This window comes from Podarcis gaigeae (assembly GCF_964106915.1).
Source record: "Podarcis gaigeae genome assembly, chromosome: 14".
Taxonomy (NCBI): domain Eukaryota; kingdom Metazoa; phylum Chordata; class Lepidosauria; order Squamata; family Lacertidae; genus Podarcis; species Podarcis gaigeae.
This window is the reverse complement of record NC_139690.1, coordinates 40,282,654-40,300,195: the sequence shown is the minus strand read 5'-3', so window position 1 is coordinate 40,300,195 and position 17,542 is coordinate 40,282,654. Positions and strand designations below refer to the sequence as shown.

Below are 17,542 nucleotides of genomic sequence, written 5' to 3'. Positions count from 1 at the left end.
AAAAAATGGAAGTTAGAGCAAGGAAGCTTTTCACACCCTGATGAAGCCCATTTCATCTCTGAACTTCTTTGTTTCGGGTTAATCTTTATTTATTTATTTATAAAAGCACAGCAGCTTGCCCCCTCCTTCTCCCCACGAAAAGACTGCCAGCACGAGACAGCTTCTATGCAAACACAAGCCAACCATCAGGGTCTTCGTGGCTATTTATAGCACCTGCTACTTAGAATTTATGTAAGGGGTTTTCCCCAGGGCCTCCGCAGTCGCACAGATTCAACATCAAACAAAATAGTTATAGATGACTCTTACCCGATAACCTCTCCAGAATGATTGAATTATGTTGCCTGCTTCTTCCTCCGTTAACAGTAGGGACAGCGGAATTGGTGGCCTAGGACTGAAGCAAATGTGTTGTTTTTTAAAAAAATAATAATCAAAATCACACCTTGGGTAAAAGGAAGGTCACTGTCAAACTAACGACATCAGACTCCAAGTCTCCTAATGACTGTTCATGGTGGTTTCAAATTGATGGAAAATGGAACTGGGAACTGGGAAATGGGGACAAGATGGCTCCTTGTGGCACCTCAAAATATAACAGACATGTGGCTGAGGTATAGTCACCAATGCCACATCTCTCCTAATAATCCCGTAGGTAGGAGTGGAACCACTGCCTTTCAATACAAACTAACCAAGTCAGTCCAGCCAATAAAAGTCATCCATTAAGAAAACCAAGGCCAATTCAGTCCCATAGCCAGGACTGAACTCGAACTGGAATGGATTTGCCATCCTCTCAAGCACCATACTCAAAAAGGGGTATTTGTGACCAGGCAGTAGTTATCCTGTAGGGACGTGGGTAGCACTGTGGTCTAAACCACTAAGCCTCTTGGGCTGGCTGATTTGAAGGACGGTGGTTCAAATCTGCATGATGATGGTGAGCTCCTGTTGCTTTGTCCCAGCTCCTGCCAACCTAGCAATTTGAAAGCACACCAGTGCAAGTAGATAAATAGGTACAGCTGTGGTGGGAAGGTAAACAGCGTTTCCATGCGCTCTGGTTTCTGTCAAAGAGTTCCATTGCGCCAGAAGTGGTTTAGTCATGCTGGCCACATGACCTGGAAAACTGTCTATGGACAAACACTGGCTCTCTTGGCCTGAAAGCGAGATGAGCACCACACACCCCATAGTCACCTTTGACTGGACTTAACCGTCCAGCAGTCCTTTACCTTTAGTAGTTATCCTAATCCTCCAAATCCATGGAGGGCTTTTTCAAGGAGTGGACACCCTATTGCCTCTTTAAGTGCCACAAGCCCCAGCCTCTCATCCAAAAATGTGCTTAGTAGACCTAGGACCCACCAAGGCAACCAACGGCCCCCTGGACATTTTCAAACTAGTCATGAAAGGCAAGTGTTGAGAGGGCATGTGGTAGATCAGATAGCTGTAAGCAGCATGACGACGTCCTCAGGCCTCAAAAGCTGAACTGATCCCGGACAAGAAAATTGGCTTCCAGGTGGAAAACTCAAAATTGGAAACAGAACTGTTAGATCCCAAAACTAAGATATTATCAAGAATGTATAACTTGCTGTTGAAATGGAATACTCAGGATGAAACGGTGAAATCTGCTATGATAAAATGGGTACAAGATGTCGGACATAACATTATGTTGGCTGACTGGGAACAGTTATGGACCACAGGTATGACATTTACGGCATGTAATGCCTTAAGAGAGAATATTATGAAAATGATATACAGGTGGTACATGACACCAGTCAAGCTTGCAAAAATCTACCATTTGCCTGATAATAAATGTTGGAAATGTAAAGAAAATGAAGGTACATTCTTTCACCTCTGGTGGACGTGCCCAAAGATCAAGGCTTTCTGGGAGATGATATATAATGAAATGAAAAAGGTATTTAAATATACCTTCCTGAAGAAACCAGAGGCCTTTCTCTTGGGCATGGTCGGCCAATTGGTGTTAAAGAAGGATAGAACTTTTTTTATGTATGCTACAACAGCAGCAAGAATACTCATTGCAAAGTATTGGAAGACACATGATCTACCCACCCTGGAAGAATGGCAGATGAAAGTTATGGACTATATGGAATTGGTGGAAATGACCGGCAGAATCCGAGACCAGAGAGAAGAGTTGGTGGAAGAAGATTGGAAGAAATTTAAAGACTATCTACATAAACACTGCAAAATTAATGAACGTTAGAATGATGTTGGCATGAAGTTAAGTGGTTCTAGCAGCAATGTTATAAAGGAGTATGTAAAAATGGATTGTTATCAGATGAGAATATAAAGATATAATATATTAAGGTAGAGGAATAAGATAAAAACAAGGAGGGAAAGGATTTGCTGATTTAACTAACTGAACTGGAATACAAAAAAGGGAGGTGTGAGGAGGTCAGGGAAACAAGTAAACGAAAGATAAGATACGAAAAGATTGATTTGATTTTAATTGTTTTTTGCTTTTCTGTATTTTGTAATTTTTTCTTTTTTTTCCTCTCCTTTCTTATTTTGCAACTTTTTTGTAATCTTTCTTGAAACTTTAATAAATATCTTAAAAAAAAAAAAAGCTGAACTGATCCCAAGACTGGACAGTGTGCTCAACCTCGTCTGGAGCTGTCACAACAAAGTACAGAGGCAACCAATGTCTATCCTCCAACTGTCTTGCAAACTGAAGACAGCCCCACAGTTGTCATGGTCATGGAGGCAATGAAGCTCTGACATGGCCCAGTGAGAACAGTCTATGCATGAAATGTGTGATGTTCACAAGAAGCAAGGAATTTGGCAGCAGGTTCCAGCTGACTTTCCCTCTGCTCCATCAAGAGAGCTTACAAGAATAGGAACTAGGAGGCTTGAGCCTTGTTGCTCCATAGCAGACATGGAATGTTGTGTGAAGACTTTTCCCATTGGAGATGAGATCCCCGATTTCCATCAACTGCCACTTCATCTGCAGCAGCCCAAGTCACTGTCCCTCAGGAGATGCATTTGGAGAGGCACAAGAGCAGTGGCGGACTTGGGTACTATGGCACCCTGTGCGAGGCCAAAATTTGGCATCCCCTTCCCTGCCCTCAGGCGGGCCTTCCCCAAGGCAGGTAAGAAGGTGCCCAGCTCTGGGAAGGAGACATGAGGGTTCTGGGGTATCAGTAGACTTGGAGATGAACAGAAGGGCAGAAAATCATGGATAAATTACCGTATTTTTCCATTTATAAGATGACCGAATCCTATTTTTTAAAACTCAAAATTAAGAAAATGCACTATGCACTATCTGTGTATAAGACGACCCTTATTTTAAACTTCAAAAATTTAGGAAAAAATATAGTCTTATACATGAAAAAATACGGTAAGTCATATTTTCAACCAACCTTATGCGACACGGAATAGTGTAGGCTCTCAAGATGTTGCTGAACTACAACTCCCATCATCCCTGGACATTGCCCATGCTTGATGGGGCTGATGGGAGTTATAGTTCAGCAACATCTGGAGCACCAAAGGTTCCCCACACCTAGAATACCAGGATATAAACAACAATCATGCTTCCCAGTGCTTCATATGGTTTTCCAAAGTGCCCCCTTTTATGTCCTCAAAAAGTCTGCCAGCACCCCAATGAAGCCCTCTGACAGTGGCTCTCTCCTTCATTTATTACAAATGTTTATATCATCTTTCAGGGAAACACAAAATCACCCTTCCTAACCTTGGAAAATTAGCTCTGGCCCCTGCTCCACAGGCTTCATTTTTAAATCATGAGGAGCTGTCAGAGAACTGATCCAAGACTAAAGTAGAAAAGGCAATGTATAAATCAAGGCAAAGGTGGAGGGAGGGCTCAATATTCAGGGGGTGGAGGGGGGAAGTCTCCTAGAGATATCAATCATTTCAGCAGGCCGGGAGCAGAAGGCATGCCAGGTCCATTTTTGTCTCCAGGAGTATTAGTAACTGGCTTCAGGTCAAATAAAAATAGAATATGAGCAGAGGCAATAGCCCATCAAGAGTGAACTGGGGGAGAGGGGGAAAGTTATTTGTGGCAGGAGACAGCTGTGACACTCCAAGACGAATCAGAGCTGACAACTCCGTTGATTTTGAAATTAACAGCTATCCTGTGAACGCCAATCTATACACAATATCTGAAACATAAAAACTTTGCTTGTTCAAGGAAGATTTCGGCTCAGAAATAGCATAGCTTCCCAGTACTTTAATACAAGGTGTGACTTAGTAAATTCACAATTTGAACTACCACCGTAAAAAAACCAACAAATTCCAATTCTATACTCCTATGATCCTATATTACAGATTATCCTTATTTGCATTAGCAGTGCCCTCCGTCAGAGCCCAGAGGGATGGCTATTTTTTGTCCACATCCCTCCTGCAATCCCAGACATGTGACTCATGTGTTATTAAAAGGCAAGAAAGGAAGAGAACTGCTGGCAAACAAACAGGGATGTAGGGAGCAGCAACTTTCATTCTGTCCTGTCTTCCACACGTAACCAGCGCTGTTTCCATTCTGCTACAGATCAGTATACGCTAAAATCTACGTTATTCATCTCTCTCTCTCTCTCTCTGACCCAAACTAATGTAATGAATTATGTCACAAATGCCAATGCATTTCAGTGGAAGAAAAACATCAAAACACTCCTGGCAACTCTGAGATCACAGGTTAAGAAAATGTTTTAAACTTTTTTTTTAGAATATTTTCAACTGTTTTTAGAAGGTTTTAAAAAGATTGTTGTTGTTGTTGTTGTTACCATATTTTTTGCCCTATAGGACGCACCGGCCCATAGGATGCACTTATTATTTTTTGGCTTTGTTTTTAGCCTTGGGGCTGGGGGGCTGGGAGTGAAGGCGAGGTTGCGCAACCTCGCCATCGCTCCCGGAGCTTGCTGGGCTGGGGGGATAGCTTCCTGAAGCCTGGAGAGCGAGAGGGGTCGGTGCGCACCGACCCCTCTCGCTCTCCAGGCCTCAGCGAAAGCCTGCATTCGCCCCATAGGACGCACACACATTTCCCCTTCATTTTTGGAGGGGAAAAAGTGCGTCCTATAGGGTGAAAAATATGGTATTATTGATGTGTTTGCTGCTCTCAGGTTCTGCAGGAAGAAGGGCAAGGTATAAATTGATAATAAATAAACAATATCAACAGAATAAAAACAATGCAGAAAATAATGCAATTATGTGTGTAATGTTGCGGACTGAAAAAAAAAAGAAAAAGACAACCAATACCACTTGTCTTCACTTGCACAACAATTTCTGTTGCTGACCTCAGATGAACATGTGAATTGCAGCAATTTCTGCTCCCACTTCTGATGGAACTCCCCAAAGTCCCTGCTTTCAAGCGAAGGAAGTTGGTGGCACAAACACCAAAATTTGCTGACTTAAGACGGCTATTAGCCATAGAAATAGGACTTTCCAAGGAAAGAAAAAAGGTACTGTTCTGTATGGTACTTCCCACTTCTGCATGAGGAGATAAATGGCTGCTTGTTGGAACTAGATACTGCTATTATAGGGCAGGCTGCAGCAAGGGGCAGCTGTAGCACATTGAGGAAGGAGGATACCTTACATTTAAAGCTTTTGTATGTGCTCCCATCTAAATACCAAAATGGAAGCACAGGCGAAGAAGTAATTAAGGGCTATTTATTTACCATCACCATCACCCAGAAGGAAATAACTACTCTTGGGTCTAAGATGAGATGCTAATTTATGTCACTTGGTCTCCAATGCTGCATATGAACACTGTCAGCAATAAGTAATGGATTAACCCATGAAATGCCTGTTTTCTTTTAAGGCAGAGGCTGATGAAATTCTCCCCGTTAATGTACCGTATTTTTCGCTCTATAAGACGCACCAGACCACAAGACGCGCCTAGTTTTTGGAGGAGGAAAACAAGAAAAAAAATATTCTGAATCTCAAAAGCCAGAACAGCAAGAGGGATCGCTGTGCAGTGAAAGCAGCAATCCCTCTTGCTGTTCTGGCTTCTGGGATAGGTGCGCTGCCTGCATTCGCTCCATAAGACGCACACACATTTCCCCTTACTTTTTAGGAGGGAAAAAGTGAGTCTTATAGAGCAAAAAATACGGTATGTGGTTGAAATCTGAAGTCATCGAGATCTGACAGTTTTTGAAATATGCCCCCAAGCAGATTTTCACACATCGTTCTCTGTTGTCCAGCAAACTCCACACCACTTTGAGAAAGGGTGGGTCAAACACTATATCTGAAAGGGCGCCAAGGAGGATCCTTGATTATCTGTCCAAATTTGCAGTGCATAAATCAACGTTAACTTGATGTCAGTGTGCAGGGAGCCTTCTATCTTCTTCTATTTGAAATCTCTTGATCCCAGTGGCCATGCTGGCTGGGGCTGCTGGGAGTTGTCATTGAAAAGATCAGGAGGGCAGCAGGTTGGCGAAGGTTTGACTAGCATATAAAACCAGGTTGGGCAAGCGATGCTATCTCAGCTCAACAGTCCAACGTTGTACCACCAATGTGGTTCCTAAAGTTGATCCTTGGTTTGGCAGGTTAGTTACATGGAACTCTGAAGTCAGCACACACTTATATATTTTCACTTATTTCCACTCTATGATTACAATGGCTCCTGTCCTGGAGTCAAAAAGAGTTGGGGTGATGGTGTCACACAAAGCTATGCATATGGCTTGAAGCAAGGAATTTGGCAGCAGGTTCCAGCTGACTTTCCCTCTGCTCCATCAAGAGAGCTTACATGAATAGGAACTAGGAGGCTTGAGCCTTGCTGCTCCATAGCAGACCTGGAATGTTGTGTGAAGACTTTTCCCATTGGAGATCCCTGATTTCCATCAACTGCCACTTCATCTGCAGCAGCCCAAGTCACTGTCCCTCAGGAGATGCATTTGGAGAGGGACAAGAGCAGTGGCGGACTTGGGTACTATGGCACCCTGTGAGAGGCCAAAATTTGGCATCCCCTTCCCTGCCCTCAGGCGGGCCTTCCCCAAGGCAGGTAAGGAGGTGCCCAGCTCTGGGAAGGAGGCATGAGGGCTTTGGGGTATCAGTAGACATGGAGGAACCAAAAGATGGACAGAAGGGCGGAAAATTTCAGGAAGGAATATATAAAAGCCAAGGGCGGAACTCTAAAAACAGCCAAATGAGGACTGAGAGTAGGCACAGAATACTGATTATTGAGGAGGAGTAATGGACATGTCTGGTTGGCACCCTGAATAGGAGCACTCCACACTGCAACATTTTGCTGCAGGCCCTGCTTCTAACTGCAAAATGGAACTCCATATTTAGAGACAGTACAGTGGTACCTCGGGTTAAGAACTTAATTCGTTCTGGAGGTCCGTTCTTAACCTGAAACTGTTCTTAACCTGAGGTACCACTTTGGCTAATGGGGCCTCCTGCTGCTGCTGTGCTGCCACCGTGCGATTTCTGTTCTCATCCTGAGGTAAAGTTCTTAACCCGAGGTACTATTTCTGGGTTAGAAGAGTCTGTAACCTGAAGCGTCTGTAACCTGAAGCGTCTGTAACCCGAGGTACCACTGTATACCTGACCAATAGACATTGGGGGCAAACAACTGGGATGGAGATCACCATCTTGCCCAGCTTCTGAGCTTCCCCGCAGCATATGGGCAACCTCTTCCAAAGGCAGAACACCATAATGAGATACCTGTGACCCTCCCAGAAGCTGTCGGACTACAACTCCCATCATACCTGACTACTGGATGTGCCAGCAATGGCTGATGGGGTTGGAGCCAAACAACAACTGGGAGGGCCACCAGTTTCCCCATCCCTGGCCAAGGCAGACTGTTGGCCCAATGAAGCACAGCAATTCTTACAGTGTTTAATTCTGTTGTGCCTTTTCCAAAAAATAAATAAAAATGACGGCTTCAGTCAACTCATTTCAGAATGGAATAGTTGCTTCTTTCTCTTTTTTGCTGGAGTATGGATTCACACATGGAGAACACAGGCGTTAATCTAGGCCAAACGTGCTGGGCAGATTTTGACATTCACTGTGTCTGACAATCTAATAGTTCAGCCCCTGCAGTGATTCTTGTTCCAGCGTATTTAGAAAGAGAGGAAGTTTGCTGCATGCAGCATCTCTTCTGATACAGGGTGATGCAGGAGGAGGAGTGGGGGGTGGATGTTTGGAATGGTGGTTGAAGGAGCTCATCTGGATTTTTACACAGGCTTCAAATGCAGGAAGCAATATCTTCCTGTTGTTATTTCCAGCATGGTGGAAGAGAGGATCTGCTAAGTGTTTTACTGACATGGGGGGGGGGGGGTTGCCTAAAAGGGCTTTACGTTTTGTGTGTGTGTGTGTAATTTTTTTAAGTCATGAAATTGGAAACAGACACAAGGCAGGGGAGTGGAAAATAACATGTAACCAAAGTGGTCACCGAAAGCAATAGATTCACAGCTTGTTCATTCAGCTGGGAAACAAAAACTGTGCTCGCCAAGGGGGAGAGGAGGTGGCAAGAACAGACGAAAGATGTGAAGAACGAGGCAAAGGGGAAGAGACTTTGTCTCAAAGGATGTGAGAAGACATCATTTTCCATCCCACCCTGTACTCATCACACACAGCAGTGCTTCCATTCCACTGCAGTTCATCTTCTGCCAAAAAGTACTTTAGCCATCTCACTATCTGCTATGGCGAATTATGTAAGCTGTGTAATTGATTACATAAAGTGCGTAAGTTATGCTGTCATTATGTTGTTCCATGTCATTTGTTTCAATGCAAAGAATGTGAGATGCAAATGTAATGGCCAAAAAACCTAATCAATTACATATCAGTTGCGGACTGAAAGCAACAACAACAGTGAATACTGACTGCATTCGTCTGACTGATTTCTGTCCTGGATATTGGACAAATAAGCAAATATCGACATTTCCCACTCCTTTTCCATTTGATGGAATTCCCCAGAATCCCTGTCTGCTTCCTTTTGGCTTCTCTGTTATTTGCAGGCCCATGATCAGATCTCTGGTGGTGAAATGGCCTCAGGGCCAGCCCTACCATTAGGCAGTGTGAGGAAGCTGCTTCAGGCTAGCGATGGGGGAGAAACTCAATTCAGTTCACTATGAACAGTGAACCGACCTAATCTGCGCTTTCTGAAACGTGAGGTGCTTAGCAAAATGGCAGGCCTTGGGTCAGGCACCAGTGGTCAGGCCAGACAACCTTACAGGGTACTTGAAATGATAGAATGAGGAAAGAACTATCTATACCCTCTGAGCTCACCGAAGAAAGGGCAGGTATTTTCAAAGTTTTCCAAATAACTTCCTTATATCTCACTTTGGCCTCTCTTCAGGTGTTCGGGCCTCCCCTTCACTGTGCTGTGGTTCAGACTCCCTTCTGAGTAGCTTGATAGCCCAAGCTCAGCTGCAATGTTTCCTTACAATACAGCACACAGTTTAGCGAAGAAACACAAATGCATGGATGTAAGAGCATAAGAACAACCCTGATAGATAAGGCAAAAGGCACATCTAGTTCAGCATCCTGTTTTTACAGTGGTGAACCACGCTGAGGGCCACCAGTACTTCCCGGGGAAGCAAATCCCATAGTTTTAACTGTGCAATTAAGTCTTCTCTTTCATCTATCCCATATTTTCCAACACTCCAGCATCTTCCAAACAAGTTGTTCCATGAATGCGGACGTCTCCTTTACAGACGGCCCAGCTGCTTTTTCACACAAACCCTCCTCCTGCCATTTCTTTGAAACGCTATGGAGAAGAGCAATTCTCTCCGGTGCTCAAAAGCCATCCCTCTCCTCGAGCTCTAGCTAAGATGAGAGTGGTGTAGCCGGGCATGGAGCAGGGGGACGCTCAAAGTAAATGCTTATGGTGAAAACCGGGGCCGGGGCAGGCCGCTTGAAACATTGCAAAGCCTGTAGAAGCACAGAGCTTTGTGGAGAGAGAAAGAAAGCACTCACCCCTGCTAAATTAGCCCTATAGGGCCAGCTGAGAACTGAGTGATGTCAACTGTAAAGGCAGCTGAGACTAGCAGACTTAGGTCAATTAGAATATGAAAAGGAGAAAAGTGGGGAGGGGGGAGGGAATGTTGTTCCACATACACTTGGCATGCATGTTAGCCTCCAGAGAAAAAATGCTATGTGCAATTCTGCAATTTATTAGTAGAACAAAGAAGCCAGTGGATGGATCGACAGACAGATAGACAGAAGCAGGAGTTAAACCCCTGAGAAACTTTTGAGAATTCCAAGGGTCAATAGCGGAGGATGAAAAGCTCAACAAGAGGGTGTTTTGAGGTACTTCATAATGCAAACAAACTGAAGCGCTCTTGTAACCCCAGTCAAATGCCCATGTGCCAGCTGGCCGTGGGCAGATGGCACAGGAAACCACACAAATGCAGAAATGAAGGCTATTTCCTTTCATACACTTGCAAAGCGGCAGGTGACTTTGAGCTAGGCTCTAGAATAGCTTAATAGTATGCAACACTCCTCCTATTACAACTCCCCACACATCCAGTGTTTCTGAAGCACCCAATCTCCTTCTATTAATTTACTGGAGGGACCACCTTATTTATTTACATGTTTGTTCCTTAAAATGATATCCCACTATTCCTCCCAAAGGAGCCCAGGGCGGCAAACACATTGGTGACACTGCCGCCCGATTCACATGCCATCACCCATTTAGGTAGTCTTGCTTATCCTATTCATAGTTGCAAAAGAGCTACAGTGGAAACGCATTTGGCCCCACTCTGAAGGAACCCTTTGAATCAACAGAATACCCCCCACAAAAAAAGATGTGTTGTCAAACTGTTGCGCCAGTAAACAATATTTGTTCATTCGTATAACAATAATCAGAACAATAGCAGGCAATTTAAAGACCCCTCCTCTCCGGGTTCAGGAATAATGAATCCTTCAGCATTCTCCCTTTCAATTTCTGTGCAAATTAACCACAGACAAAAATGCCTTGGAACAAGGTGGCTACCAAATTAGCATGCATGTCAGAGAGTCTTTGTTACACATGAATAATAAAGGCAATTGAAAAGGGAACAATTTGACTGAGCTCTATCCTGAGGTTTGCCAGATAGGGGGCATGATGAGCAGGCGGGAAGGGGGGAGGGGGGCAAGAATGCTGTATTTGATTCCTGGATGATACTTACTGGTCCTTTAGCCACTCCTTCACAAAAGGGATCTCGAAGAACTCAACAAACGGTTCGTCTTTCCTCTTTGGGTTGTGGCTGATCGGGCCGCCATGAGGTTAAAAAGGCACCGTTAGAAAAGGAAATCAAACACATGGGTCTCAAAATGGTTCACAAACAGGGGGGAAATTAGGAACGTTTAATATGGAGATGGCCAACATGGTGCCCTCCAGATTTTGTTGGATTCTGACCTTGACTTTTTACCAGGTTGGCTAGAGCTCTTTAAAGCTGTACTCCATCAAAATCTAGATAGAACCAGGTTGGCTGCCCCTGGTTTAATATTTCAAAGCTTAAGTAACTTACTTGTATAGCCATTCAGTTAGGAAATCCAAGGCAATGAATCTTGTCCTTTTCCTCTACAAGACAGAAGATGACGCAAAAATGAGACAATGTCAGAGCAACAGCCAGCAAGCTTTCCCAGTGGAATGAACAGGCCCCTGCCACAGGGGCCTGTTTTGTATTGTTTTTAGTTCTGCTAGCTTTTGTGCTTTCATTATAATTTGTATGCCGCCATGTAACACATGTCAGAGGTATTATTATTATTATTATTATTATTATTATTATTATTAAAAACAAATGAGGTTTGGATAGAAGCATCCCATAGATAGGTAAGATAGATCCCTTCCTACAATGATCCCATCGTGGTTTATCCACCTCTGCCAGGCCTGGGAACGTTTTTCTTATGTAGGGCTCTTGACCCAGGAGGAAAGTCAATTGGGGTCGCAGCCAACGGGGAATGGAGCTGGGGCCAATGGTGGAAAGAACCAGAGCCAAAGGTGGGCATTGTTGGCAACAGGGGTAGAGAACTGCAGGCCCAGGTGCTGAATCAGTAACGTAGATAGCCAGGGGCAGGGTGGTGGTGATCCGCACTGGGCGTTTGGGGGTCGTAGGGCGGCAAGGGAGTCTTTAGTGCGTCTGTGCATCGGGGGTTAGATTCTGGGTTGCAGGGGGTTGCTACGCTGCTGTGCTGAATGCAGCCCCCCCCCCAGCCTAAACTATCTGGGTCTCTCTCCCCAGGCCACACCCAGTGCCAGCCCTACTGCAAATCCTCAAGAGTTTTTGCCTGGCTGAAATGCATCCTTGAACTTCTGTCCTCCTTGGATGGAGAATGGTAGAGAGGCGAGTGTGTGTGTGTTTAGAAACTAGCCTACTATATAAATATAGAAGTTACATTCCTTGCTCCACCCACTTTGGCCCCTGCCCACAACTGGCATGTGGCCCCCGGAAGGTTCTCCACTCCTGCTTAGCAGGATTGCATAGATTTCCCCGCCTCTCTGTTCCACTGCATCCCTCCTCTCTCTCTGACACAAGCACACACATGAGGTAGAAGAGGAAGTCTGGGATAGCTCACTCGGTAGAGCATGGGACTCTTAAATCTCAGGGTCGTGGGTTCGAGCCCCAAGTTGGACAAAAGATTCATTCATTGCAGGGGGTTGGACTAGATGACTCACACGATCCCTTCCAATTTTATGATTCTCAGAGTGGCAGTCCAGAAAGAAAGAGTTGCTTCAGTGTTCGGCAAGACGGTTCCCCATGTCAGCTCTGTATTGTTTGGAGCAACCAAAGACGACACTGCCAGAAACTCATGCAGTCTCTTGCATGCTCTTTATCTATGTCTCCGGATTAAGGCCTAGCTAGGCTTTCATTATCTGCTGGAACTTAAAAGCAGCTTTAGAGGGTGGGAATCCCCATTGGAAGCTGCTTCTTATTCCACCCCGCTCTGAAAGTAAAAGAAATGTGTTCCCTTAAGTTGATATTTATGACACGGAAGCAGAAGCAAATCCTTTCCTGGGATTACAGTTTCCAAGAACAGGCCATTTGGATTGAGGGGATTAAGAGAGTTAATGCAAGGAAACCTCCAGGGTTCTACTCTGCGGCTGTGCTCATCAGCCAGCGCGACTCAAAAGCAGCACCCCTGACATCGGGGGGGGGGGGGACTTGCTTATTTATTCAAGGCATTTGTGCCCCAACTCTTCAGACAAAAAGGCTTCCCAGGTGTCCTACAAAAATCAGTAGTCCGTGCCTTCAGCCTTGCAGTCTAAAGAAAAAAGACAGGATGCATTAGGAAAAAAGGAATGGGAGGGAAGAGGTGGAAACGATATTGCAGGCCAAATTTGAACCCCTGGTGGCGCCTCTCCTCATATTAACCAACCCGGAACCTGCAATCATAATCTGAGGTCCTTTTACGTGTGACCCCTCCAAAAGAGGTCCAGAAGATAGCAACACTAAAACAGGCCTTTTCTGTGGTGGCTCCCCATTTGTAGAATGAGCTCATCTGGCACCTTTGTAACATATCTTTAGGCATTAGGCAGAACCTTTCCTTTATAACCAGGCCTTTGGCTGATTGAACTATCTGTAACCTTTAAAATGTGTTTGTGCCGAGGTGGGGAAAGGTTATTGGTTGGTTTGTTCTGTATTTTGTGTTCTCATTTTGTGTTTTTATGCTGTAAACCACCCTCTGATCTTCAGATGAATGAAAATTGAATAAATAATAATGATCACAAGTGGAGCGAGGGCCGTCATAGAATCATAGACTTGGCAGGGACCCCAATGGTCATCTTGTCCAATTCCCTGCAATGCAGGAATCCTGCTTGTGGATGTCCCATAGACACCTTGCTGGTCACTGTGAGAACAGGATGTTGGACTAGGTGGGCCTTTGGCCTGATCCAGCAGGGCTCTTGCATTCTTACGCCATTCACTTCTATCAGGATTTTTGGGAGATAATTTCCTGCTGGATTATGCAATGTGCTGGGAGTAAATTCTCACCATGTCTTTTAATACCGTGTCTATTTTAAGCCAAAGTAATAATCTAGACACTTATAAGCTTTCCTCTATCCCCTCCCACTTCACAAGTCAAATCTTATATTTCCGGTGAAAAATTGCCCAGTGTGCTGCTTCACAGTAAAGTTTGCTCCTTCGCCAGAAAAATAACAATACAGTATAATAACAACTACTGGCTGTCGAGAAACTCCAAGTTTTATTTGTTATTCACTTATTTAAATCTTCTTCTTTTTCACCACCCCCTGCTCTTTCGCCAAAAAGGCTCCCAGATCAATAACAAACAAATCAGTTCTCTGACCTCAGGATTACAATCTAAAAGACACACCAACGAAAAGATGAAGGGGTTGAAAAGGGAAGAGGAATATAAGCAAATCCAGGAGCCAGTTCTAAAAAGTTACAAAGTTCTTATAATGAACTTCTGATGAGGGTATAAGAAAGGACTGAAGGAGAAACGGCTGCTAGAGCCTGATGGAATGTCTACTGCTAGATGATAGGAATGAGCTTGATGGAGTTGCTTTTTTGGTAGAGCTGATAAAGTAGGCTCTGCTCTCCCCTCTCTCTTTCTGCTGTATCCTGATGGAATAGCTGCTGGTAGATGGCAGGAGAAAGGAAAGAGCCTGATGGAGCTGGTATTTCAGCAATGGCAACAGAGTAGACCCTGCTGTCTCATCTCTCCCTTTGCTGTAGCCTGATGGAATGTCTGCTGCTTGGATGCTTTTAGAAGCCGCATTGATGCTACAGAACCAGAAGCACTGGAACTTTCTCCAGACTTCCATTTCTTTGCTTTTAGCTCAACCGCCCCCCCCCCAAAAAAAAGGATTCAACAACACGAGAGTTTCCATCGGCCTGCCAAATCCTGTCTCTTGTGCTACATAAGCAGCACACTCACAGCTGAACATCGGAAACAGATGGAATGATTGGGAGTTGTTATCGCCGAACTCCCGTTAGGTCATGTCTAGTGTCAATGAGAAGGAAAGTCCCTTGCTGAAAAAGTAACAGACAGCACAGTCGGTTCTGGGTGGTCAAAGAGCTTTGTATCCAACTGAGCTGAACCCGGCTTTCCCCAATCTATCTTCTATGCTATGTCACACATGTAACGTCAAGGAAGCTCATGAAATCACAGACTAGGAACCCCTTCTACAAACTAGGTAGCCCCCATCTATTTTTCAAGCTCCAGGAGTTTCTCAGCCAGAAAATAAAATAGTAAATGAACTTTTTGGCACAGCTGTGTGATACTGAACAAATCCGGATATGCACAGGAAACCTCTATACAATGTGTATTGTTAACCAGCAGATGTGTTTGAAACTATTTTCACAATGAGAATAATTTTCCATTCTTTATCGCTTTTGTTTTATGCCTTGGGAGACAATACGGTGCAAAAATTATGCTAATATCTTGATGAACAGCTCCTCATCCCCCCCCTCAAAAGGCAATTACAAGTAACAATTATGCTTTCTTTCCTTTGCAAACAATAGCATCAACTCTCAAAATATTTAGCATAGCCTGTGTACATACCATATATTTAAAGCACATTCCCCACCTCACCCCAGAATCCTGGGAACTGTAGTTTATCCCTTAAGGGTAAAGGTAAAGGGACCCCTGACCATTAGGTCCAGTCGTGGCCGACTCTGGGGTTGCGGTGCTCATTTCGCTTTATTGGCCGAGGGAGCCGGTGTACAGCTTCCGGGTTATGTGGTCAGAATGACTAAGCCACTTCTGGCACACCAGAGCAGCACACGGAAACGTCGTTTCCCTTCCCGCTGGAGCGGTACCTATTTATCTACTTGCACTTTGACGTGCTTTCGAACTGCTAGGTTGGCAGGTGCAGGGACCGAGCAACGGGAGCTCACCCCGTTGCGGGGATTCGAACCGCCAACCTTCTGATCGGCAAGTCCTAGGCTCTGTGGTTTAACCCACAGCGCCACCCGCGTCCCTTACAGAGCAACAATTCCAAGCACCCATCACAAGTTCCCAGGATTATTTGGGGGAGAAAGTGCTTTAAATGTATGTTGTGTACTCAGCTATAAGATGACTTACAAGTTGTATACAGACCATTCTTTAAGCTGTTGACAGTGGTAGCGCCATCAAGGTAGGACTTAGGGCAGAATTCAACTCCCCACCCTCTGACTCAGTAGGAAGAGCAAGAGGACTCCCTAATGCAGCCAAGGTGGTTGACGACATGTTTAAGTATGTGCGGTAATACACATTATCATTCAGAGATGGGATGAGACTGTAAGACCATAAAGTTCTCCATGCTTCTCTGCTGACCTTATTTTGAGTTTTCCCTCCCCCTGCTTTTTGTGGCACTTCTTTTAATCGTCACTACTTTGTTTTACATGTATATTGCATACTGAAGCCTTGAATGTTATTACAGACAGAAAGGCAACAGATGAGCATTTTAAATAATAAAAATTAAATAAAGAACAAGGATAAGTCGATCGCATACCAAAAAAAAATGCATTTTACATCCCTGTTTAATACAATTGAGACCAATTTTGCAAAAGAAACACATACACAACAGTGATCTTAGGCTTCTATTATCAGCTATTTAATTGCAGATGTCATTTTGAAACGAGTTTCAGATTGCCCAAGTTGTTATTGCTTTAAAGGAACGTGCTGCTGTTACGTCTGTGCATGTGTTTTAAAAGGGGGGTTGGAAATCAATGTACCATTAATAGCTGCATCTTAACTATGATAAGCCAGTCAGAAAACAAAGAATAAATACAATAGAAATGAAGACTTAATAAGGTTAGCTTCTGCAAAGCCCATCATTAAACCTGCGGGGACCCTCAATTTCAACACACTAATGAGGCATGTGCTACAGCCTGCATGTGCTCTTCGCAAAATACTTAATTGGCCAGCAGCCAGGCTCAGGAAACAACAAACTAGCAACCTTAAAACCTTACTCATGCTGCGGCACTTCCACGCTGGGGCACGCTTAACAGGGGGAACCAGTGGATCAGCTTCTAACCTCCGGAATCCACATCTCTAAGGCCCTCAAAACCTCCAAAGTTAAACAACAGAATTCACTCTCACAAGATGTAGCAATGGCCATCAGCTTGGATAGCTTTAGAAGAGGACTGGACAATCAAGCTATCGGCTGATTCATAGACAATCAAGCTATGGGTGGCTACTAATGCTGTTGGCTGTGTTTCGCCTCTACATGCTTCTGAATTCCAGTTGATGGAAACCACAGGAGGGGAGAGTGTTGTAGCGCTTGAGTCCTGCTTGTGAGCTTCCCATTTGGTTGGCCATGGTGAGAACAGGATGTGGGACTAGATGGGCCACTGGTCTGATCCAGCCGGCTCGTCTCATGTCACAAGGACTGCTTTTGCTTCGCCCCGAAAATGGCAGAGCTGAAGGGATGCACACTCTGGCCTCTGCCAGAAACAAGACTCAGCTCCATAAGTCAACTATCCTGGGACTGCAGAGCAGAAGGGAAGCACATCCATTGGACACGGTGCAAAGAGCTGCTGGGAATGTATTGAGTTTAAAGCAGGTTTGGGGAACCTCTGGACCTCCATATGTTGCCAAACTGCAACTTCTATCTGTCCCGGCAAGCGTGGCCAAAGGCCAGGGATGATAGGAGTTGTAGTTCAGCAACATACAGAGGACCAAAGGTTCTCCCACACCTGGTTTAAGGGCTTGTTTTGTGTGT

At 44.6% G+C, this 17,542-nt stretch overlaps 1 protein-coding gene across 4 annotated transcripts in view; it reads right to left on the bottom strand.

The window, feature by feature from the left end:
• The window catches only part of IQCK (IQ motif containing K), a 35,578-nt gene that overhangs the window by 14,016 nt on the left and 4,020 nt on the right, over positions 1 to 17,542 (bottom strand). For 3 of the 4 annotated variants that reach the window (XM_083711812.1, XM_083711815.1, XM_083711813.1), the window contains exons 5-7: positions 11,406 to 11,458; positions 11,064 to 11,141; positions 307 to 391 (exon numbers count right to left, since the gene is read on the bottom strand). In XM_083711812.1, the coding sequence (XP_083567938.1) occupies positions 307 to 391; positions 11,064 to 11,141; positions 11,406 to 11,458 (216 nt within the window). The remainder of the gene's footprint in view (positions 1 to 306; positions 392 to 11,063; positions 11,142 to 11,405; positions 11,459 to 17,542) is intronic. The other variant, XM_083711814.1, reaches the window with a different exon arrangement.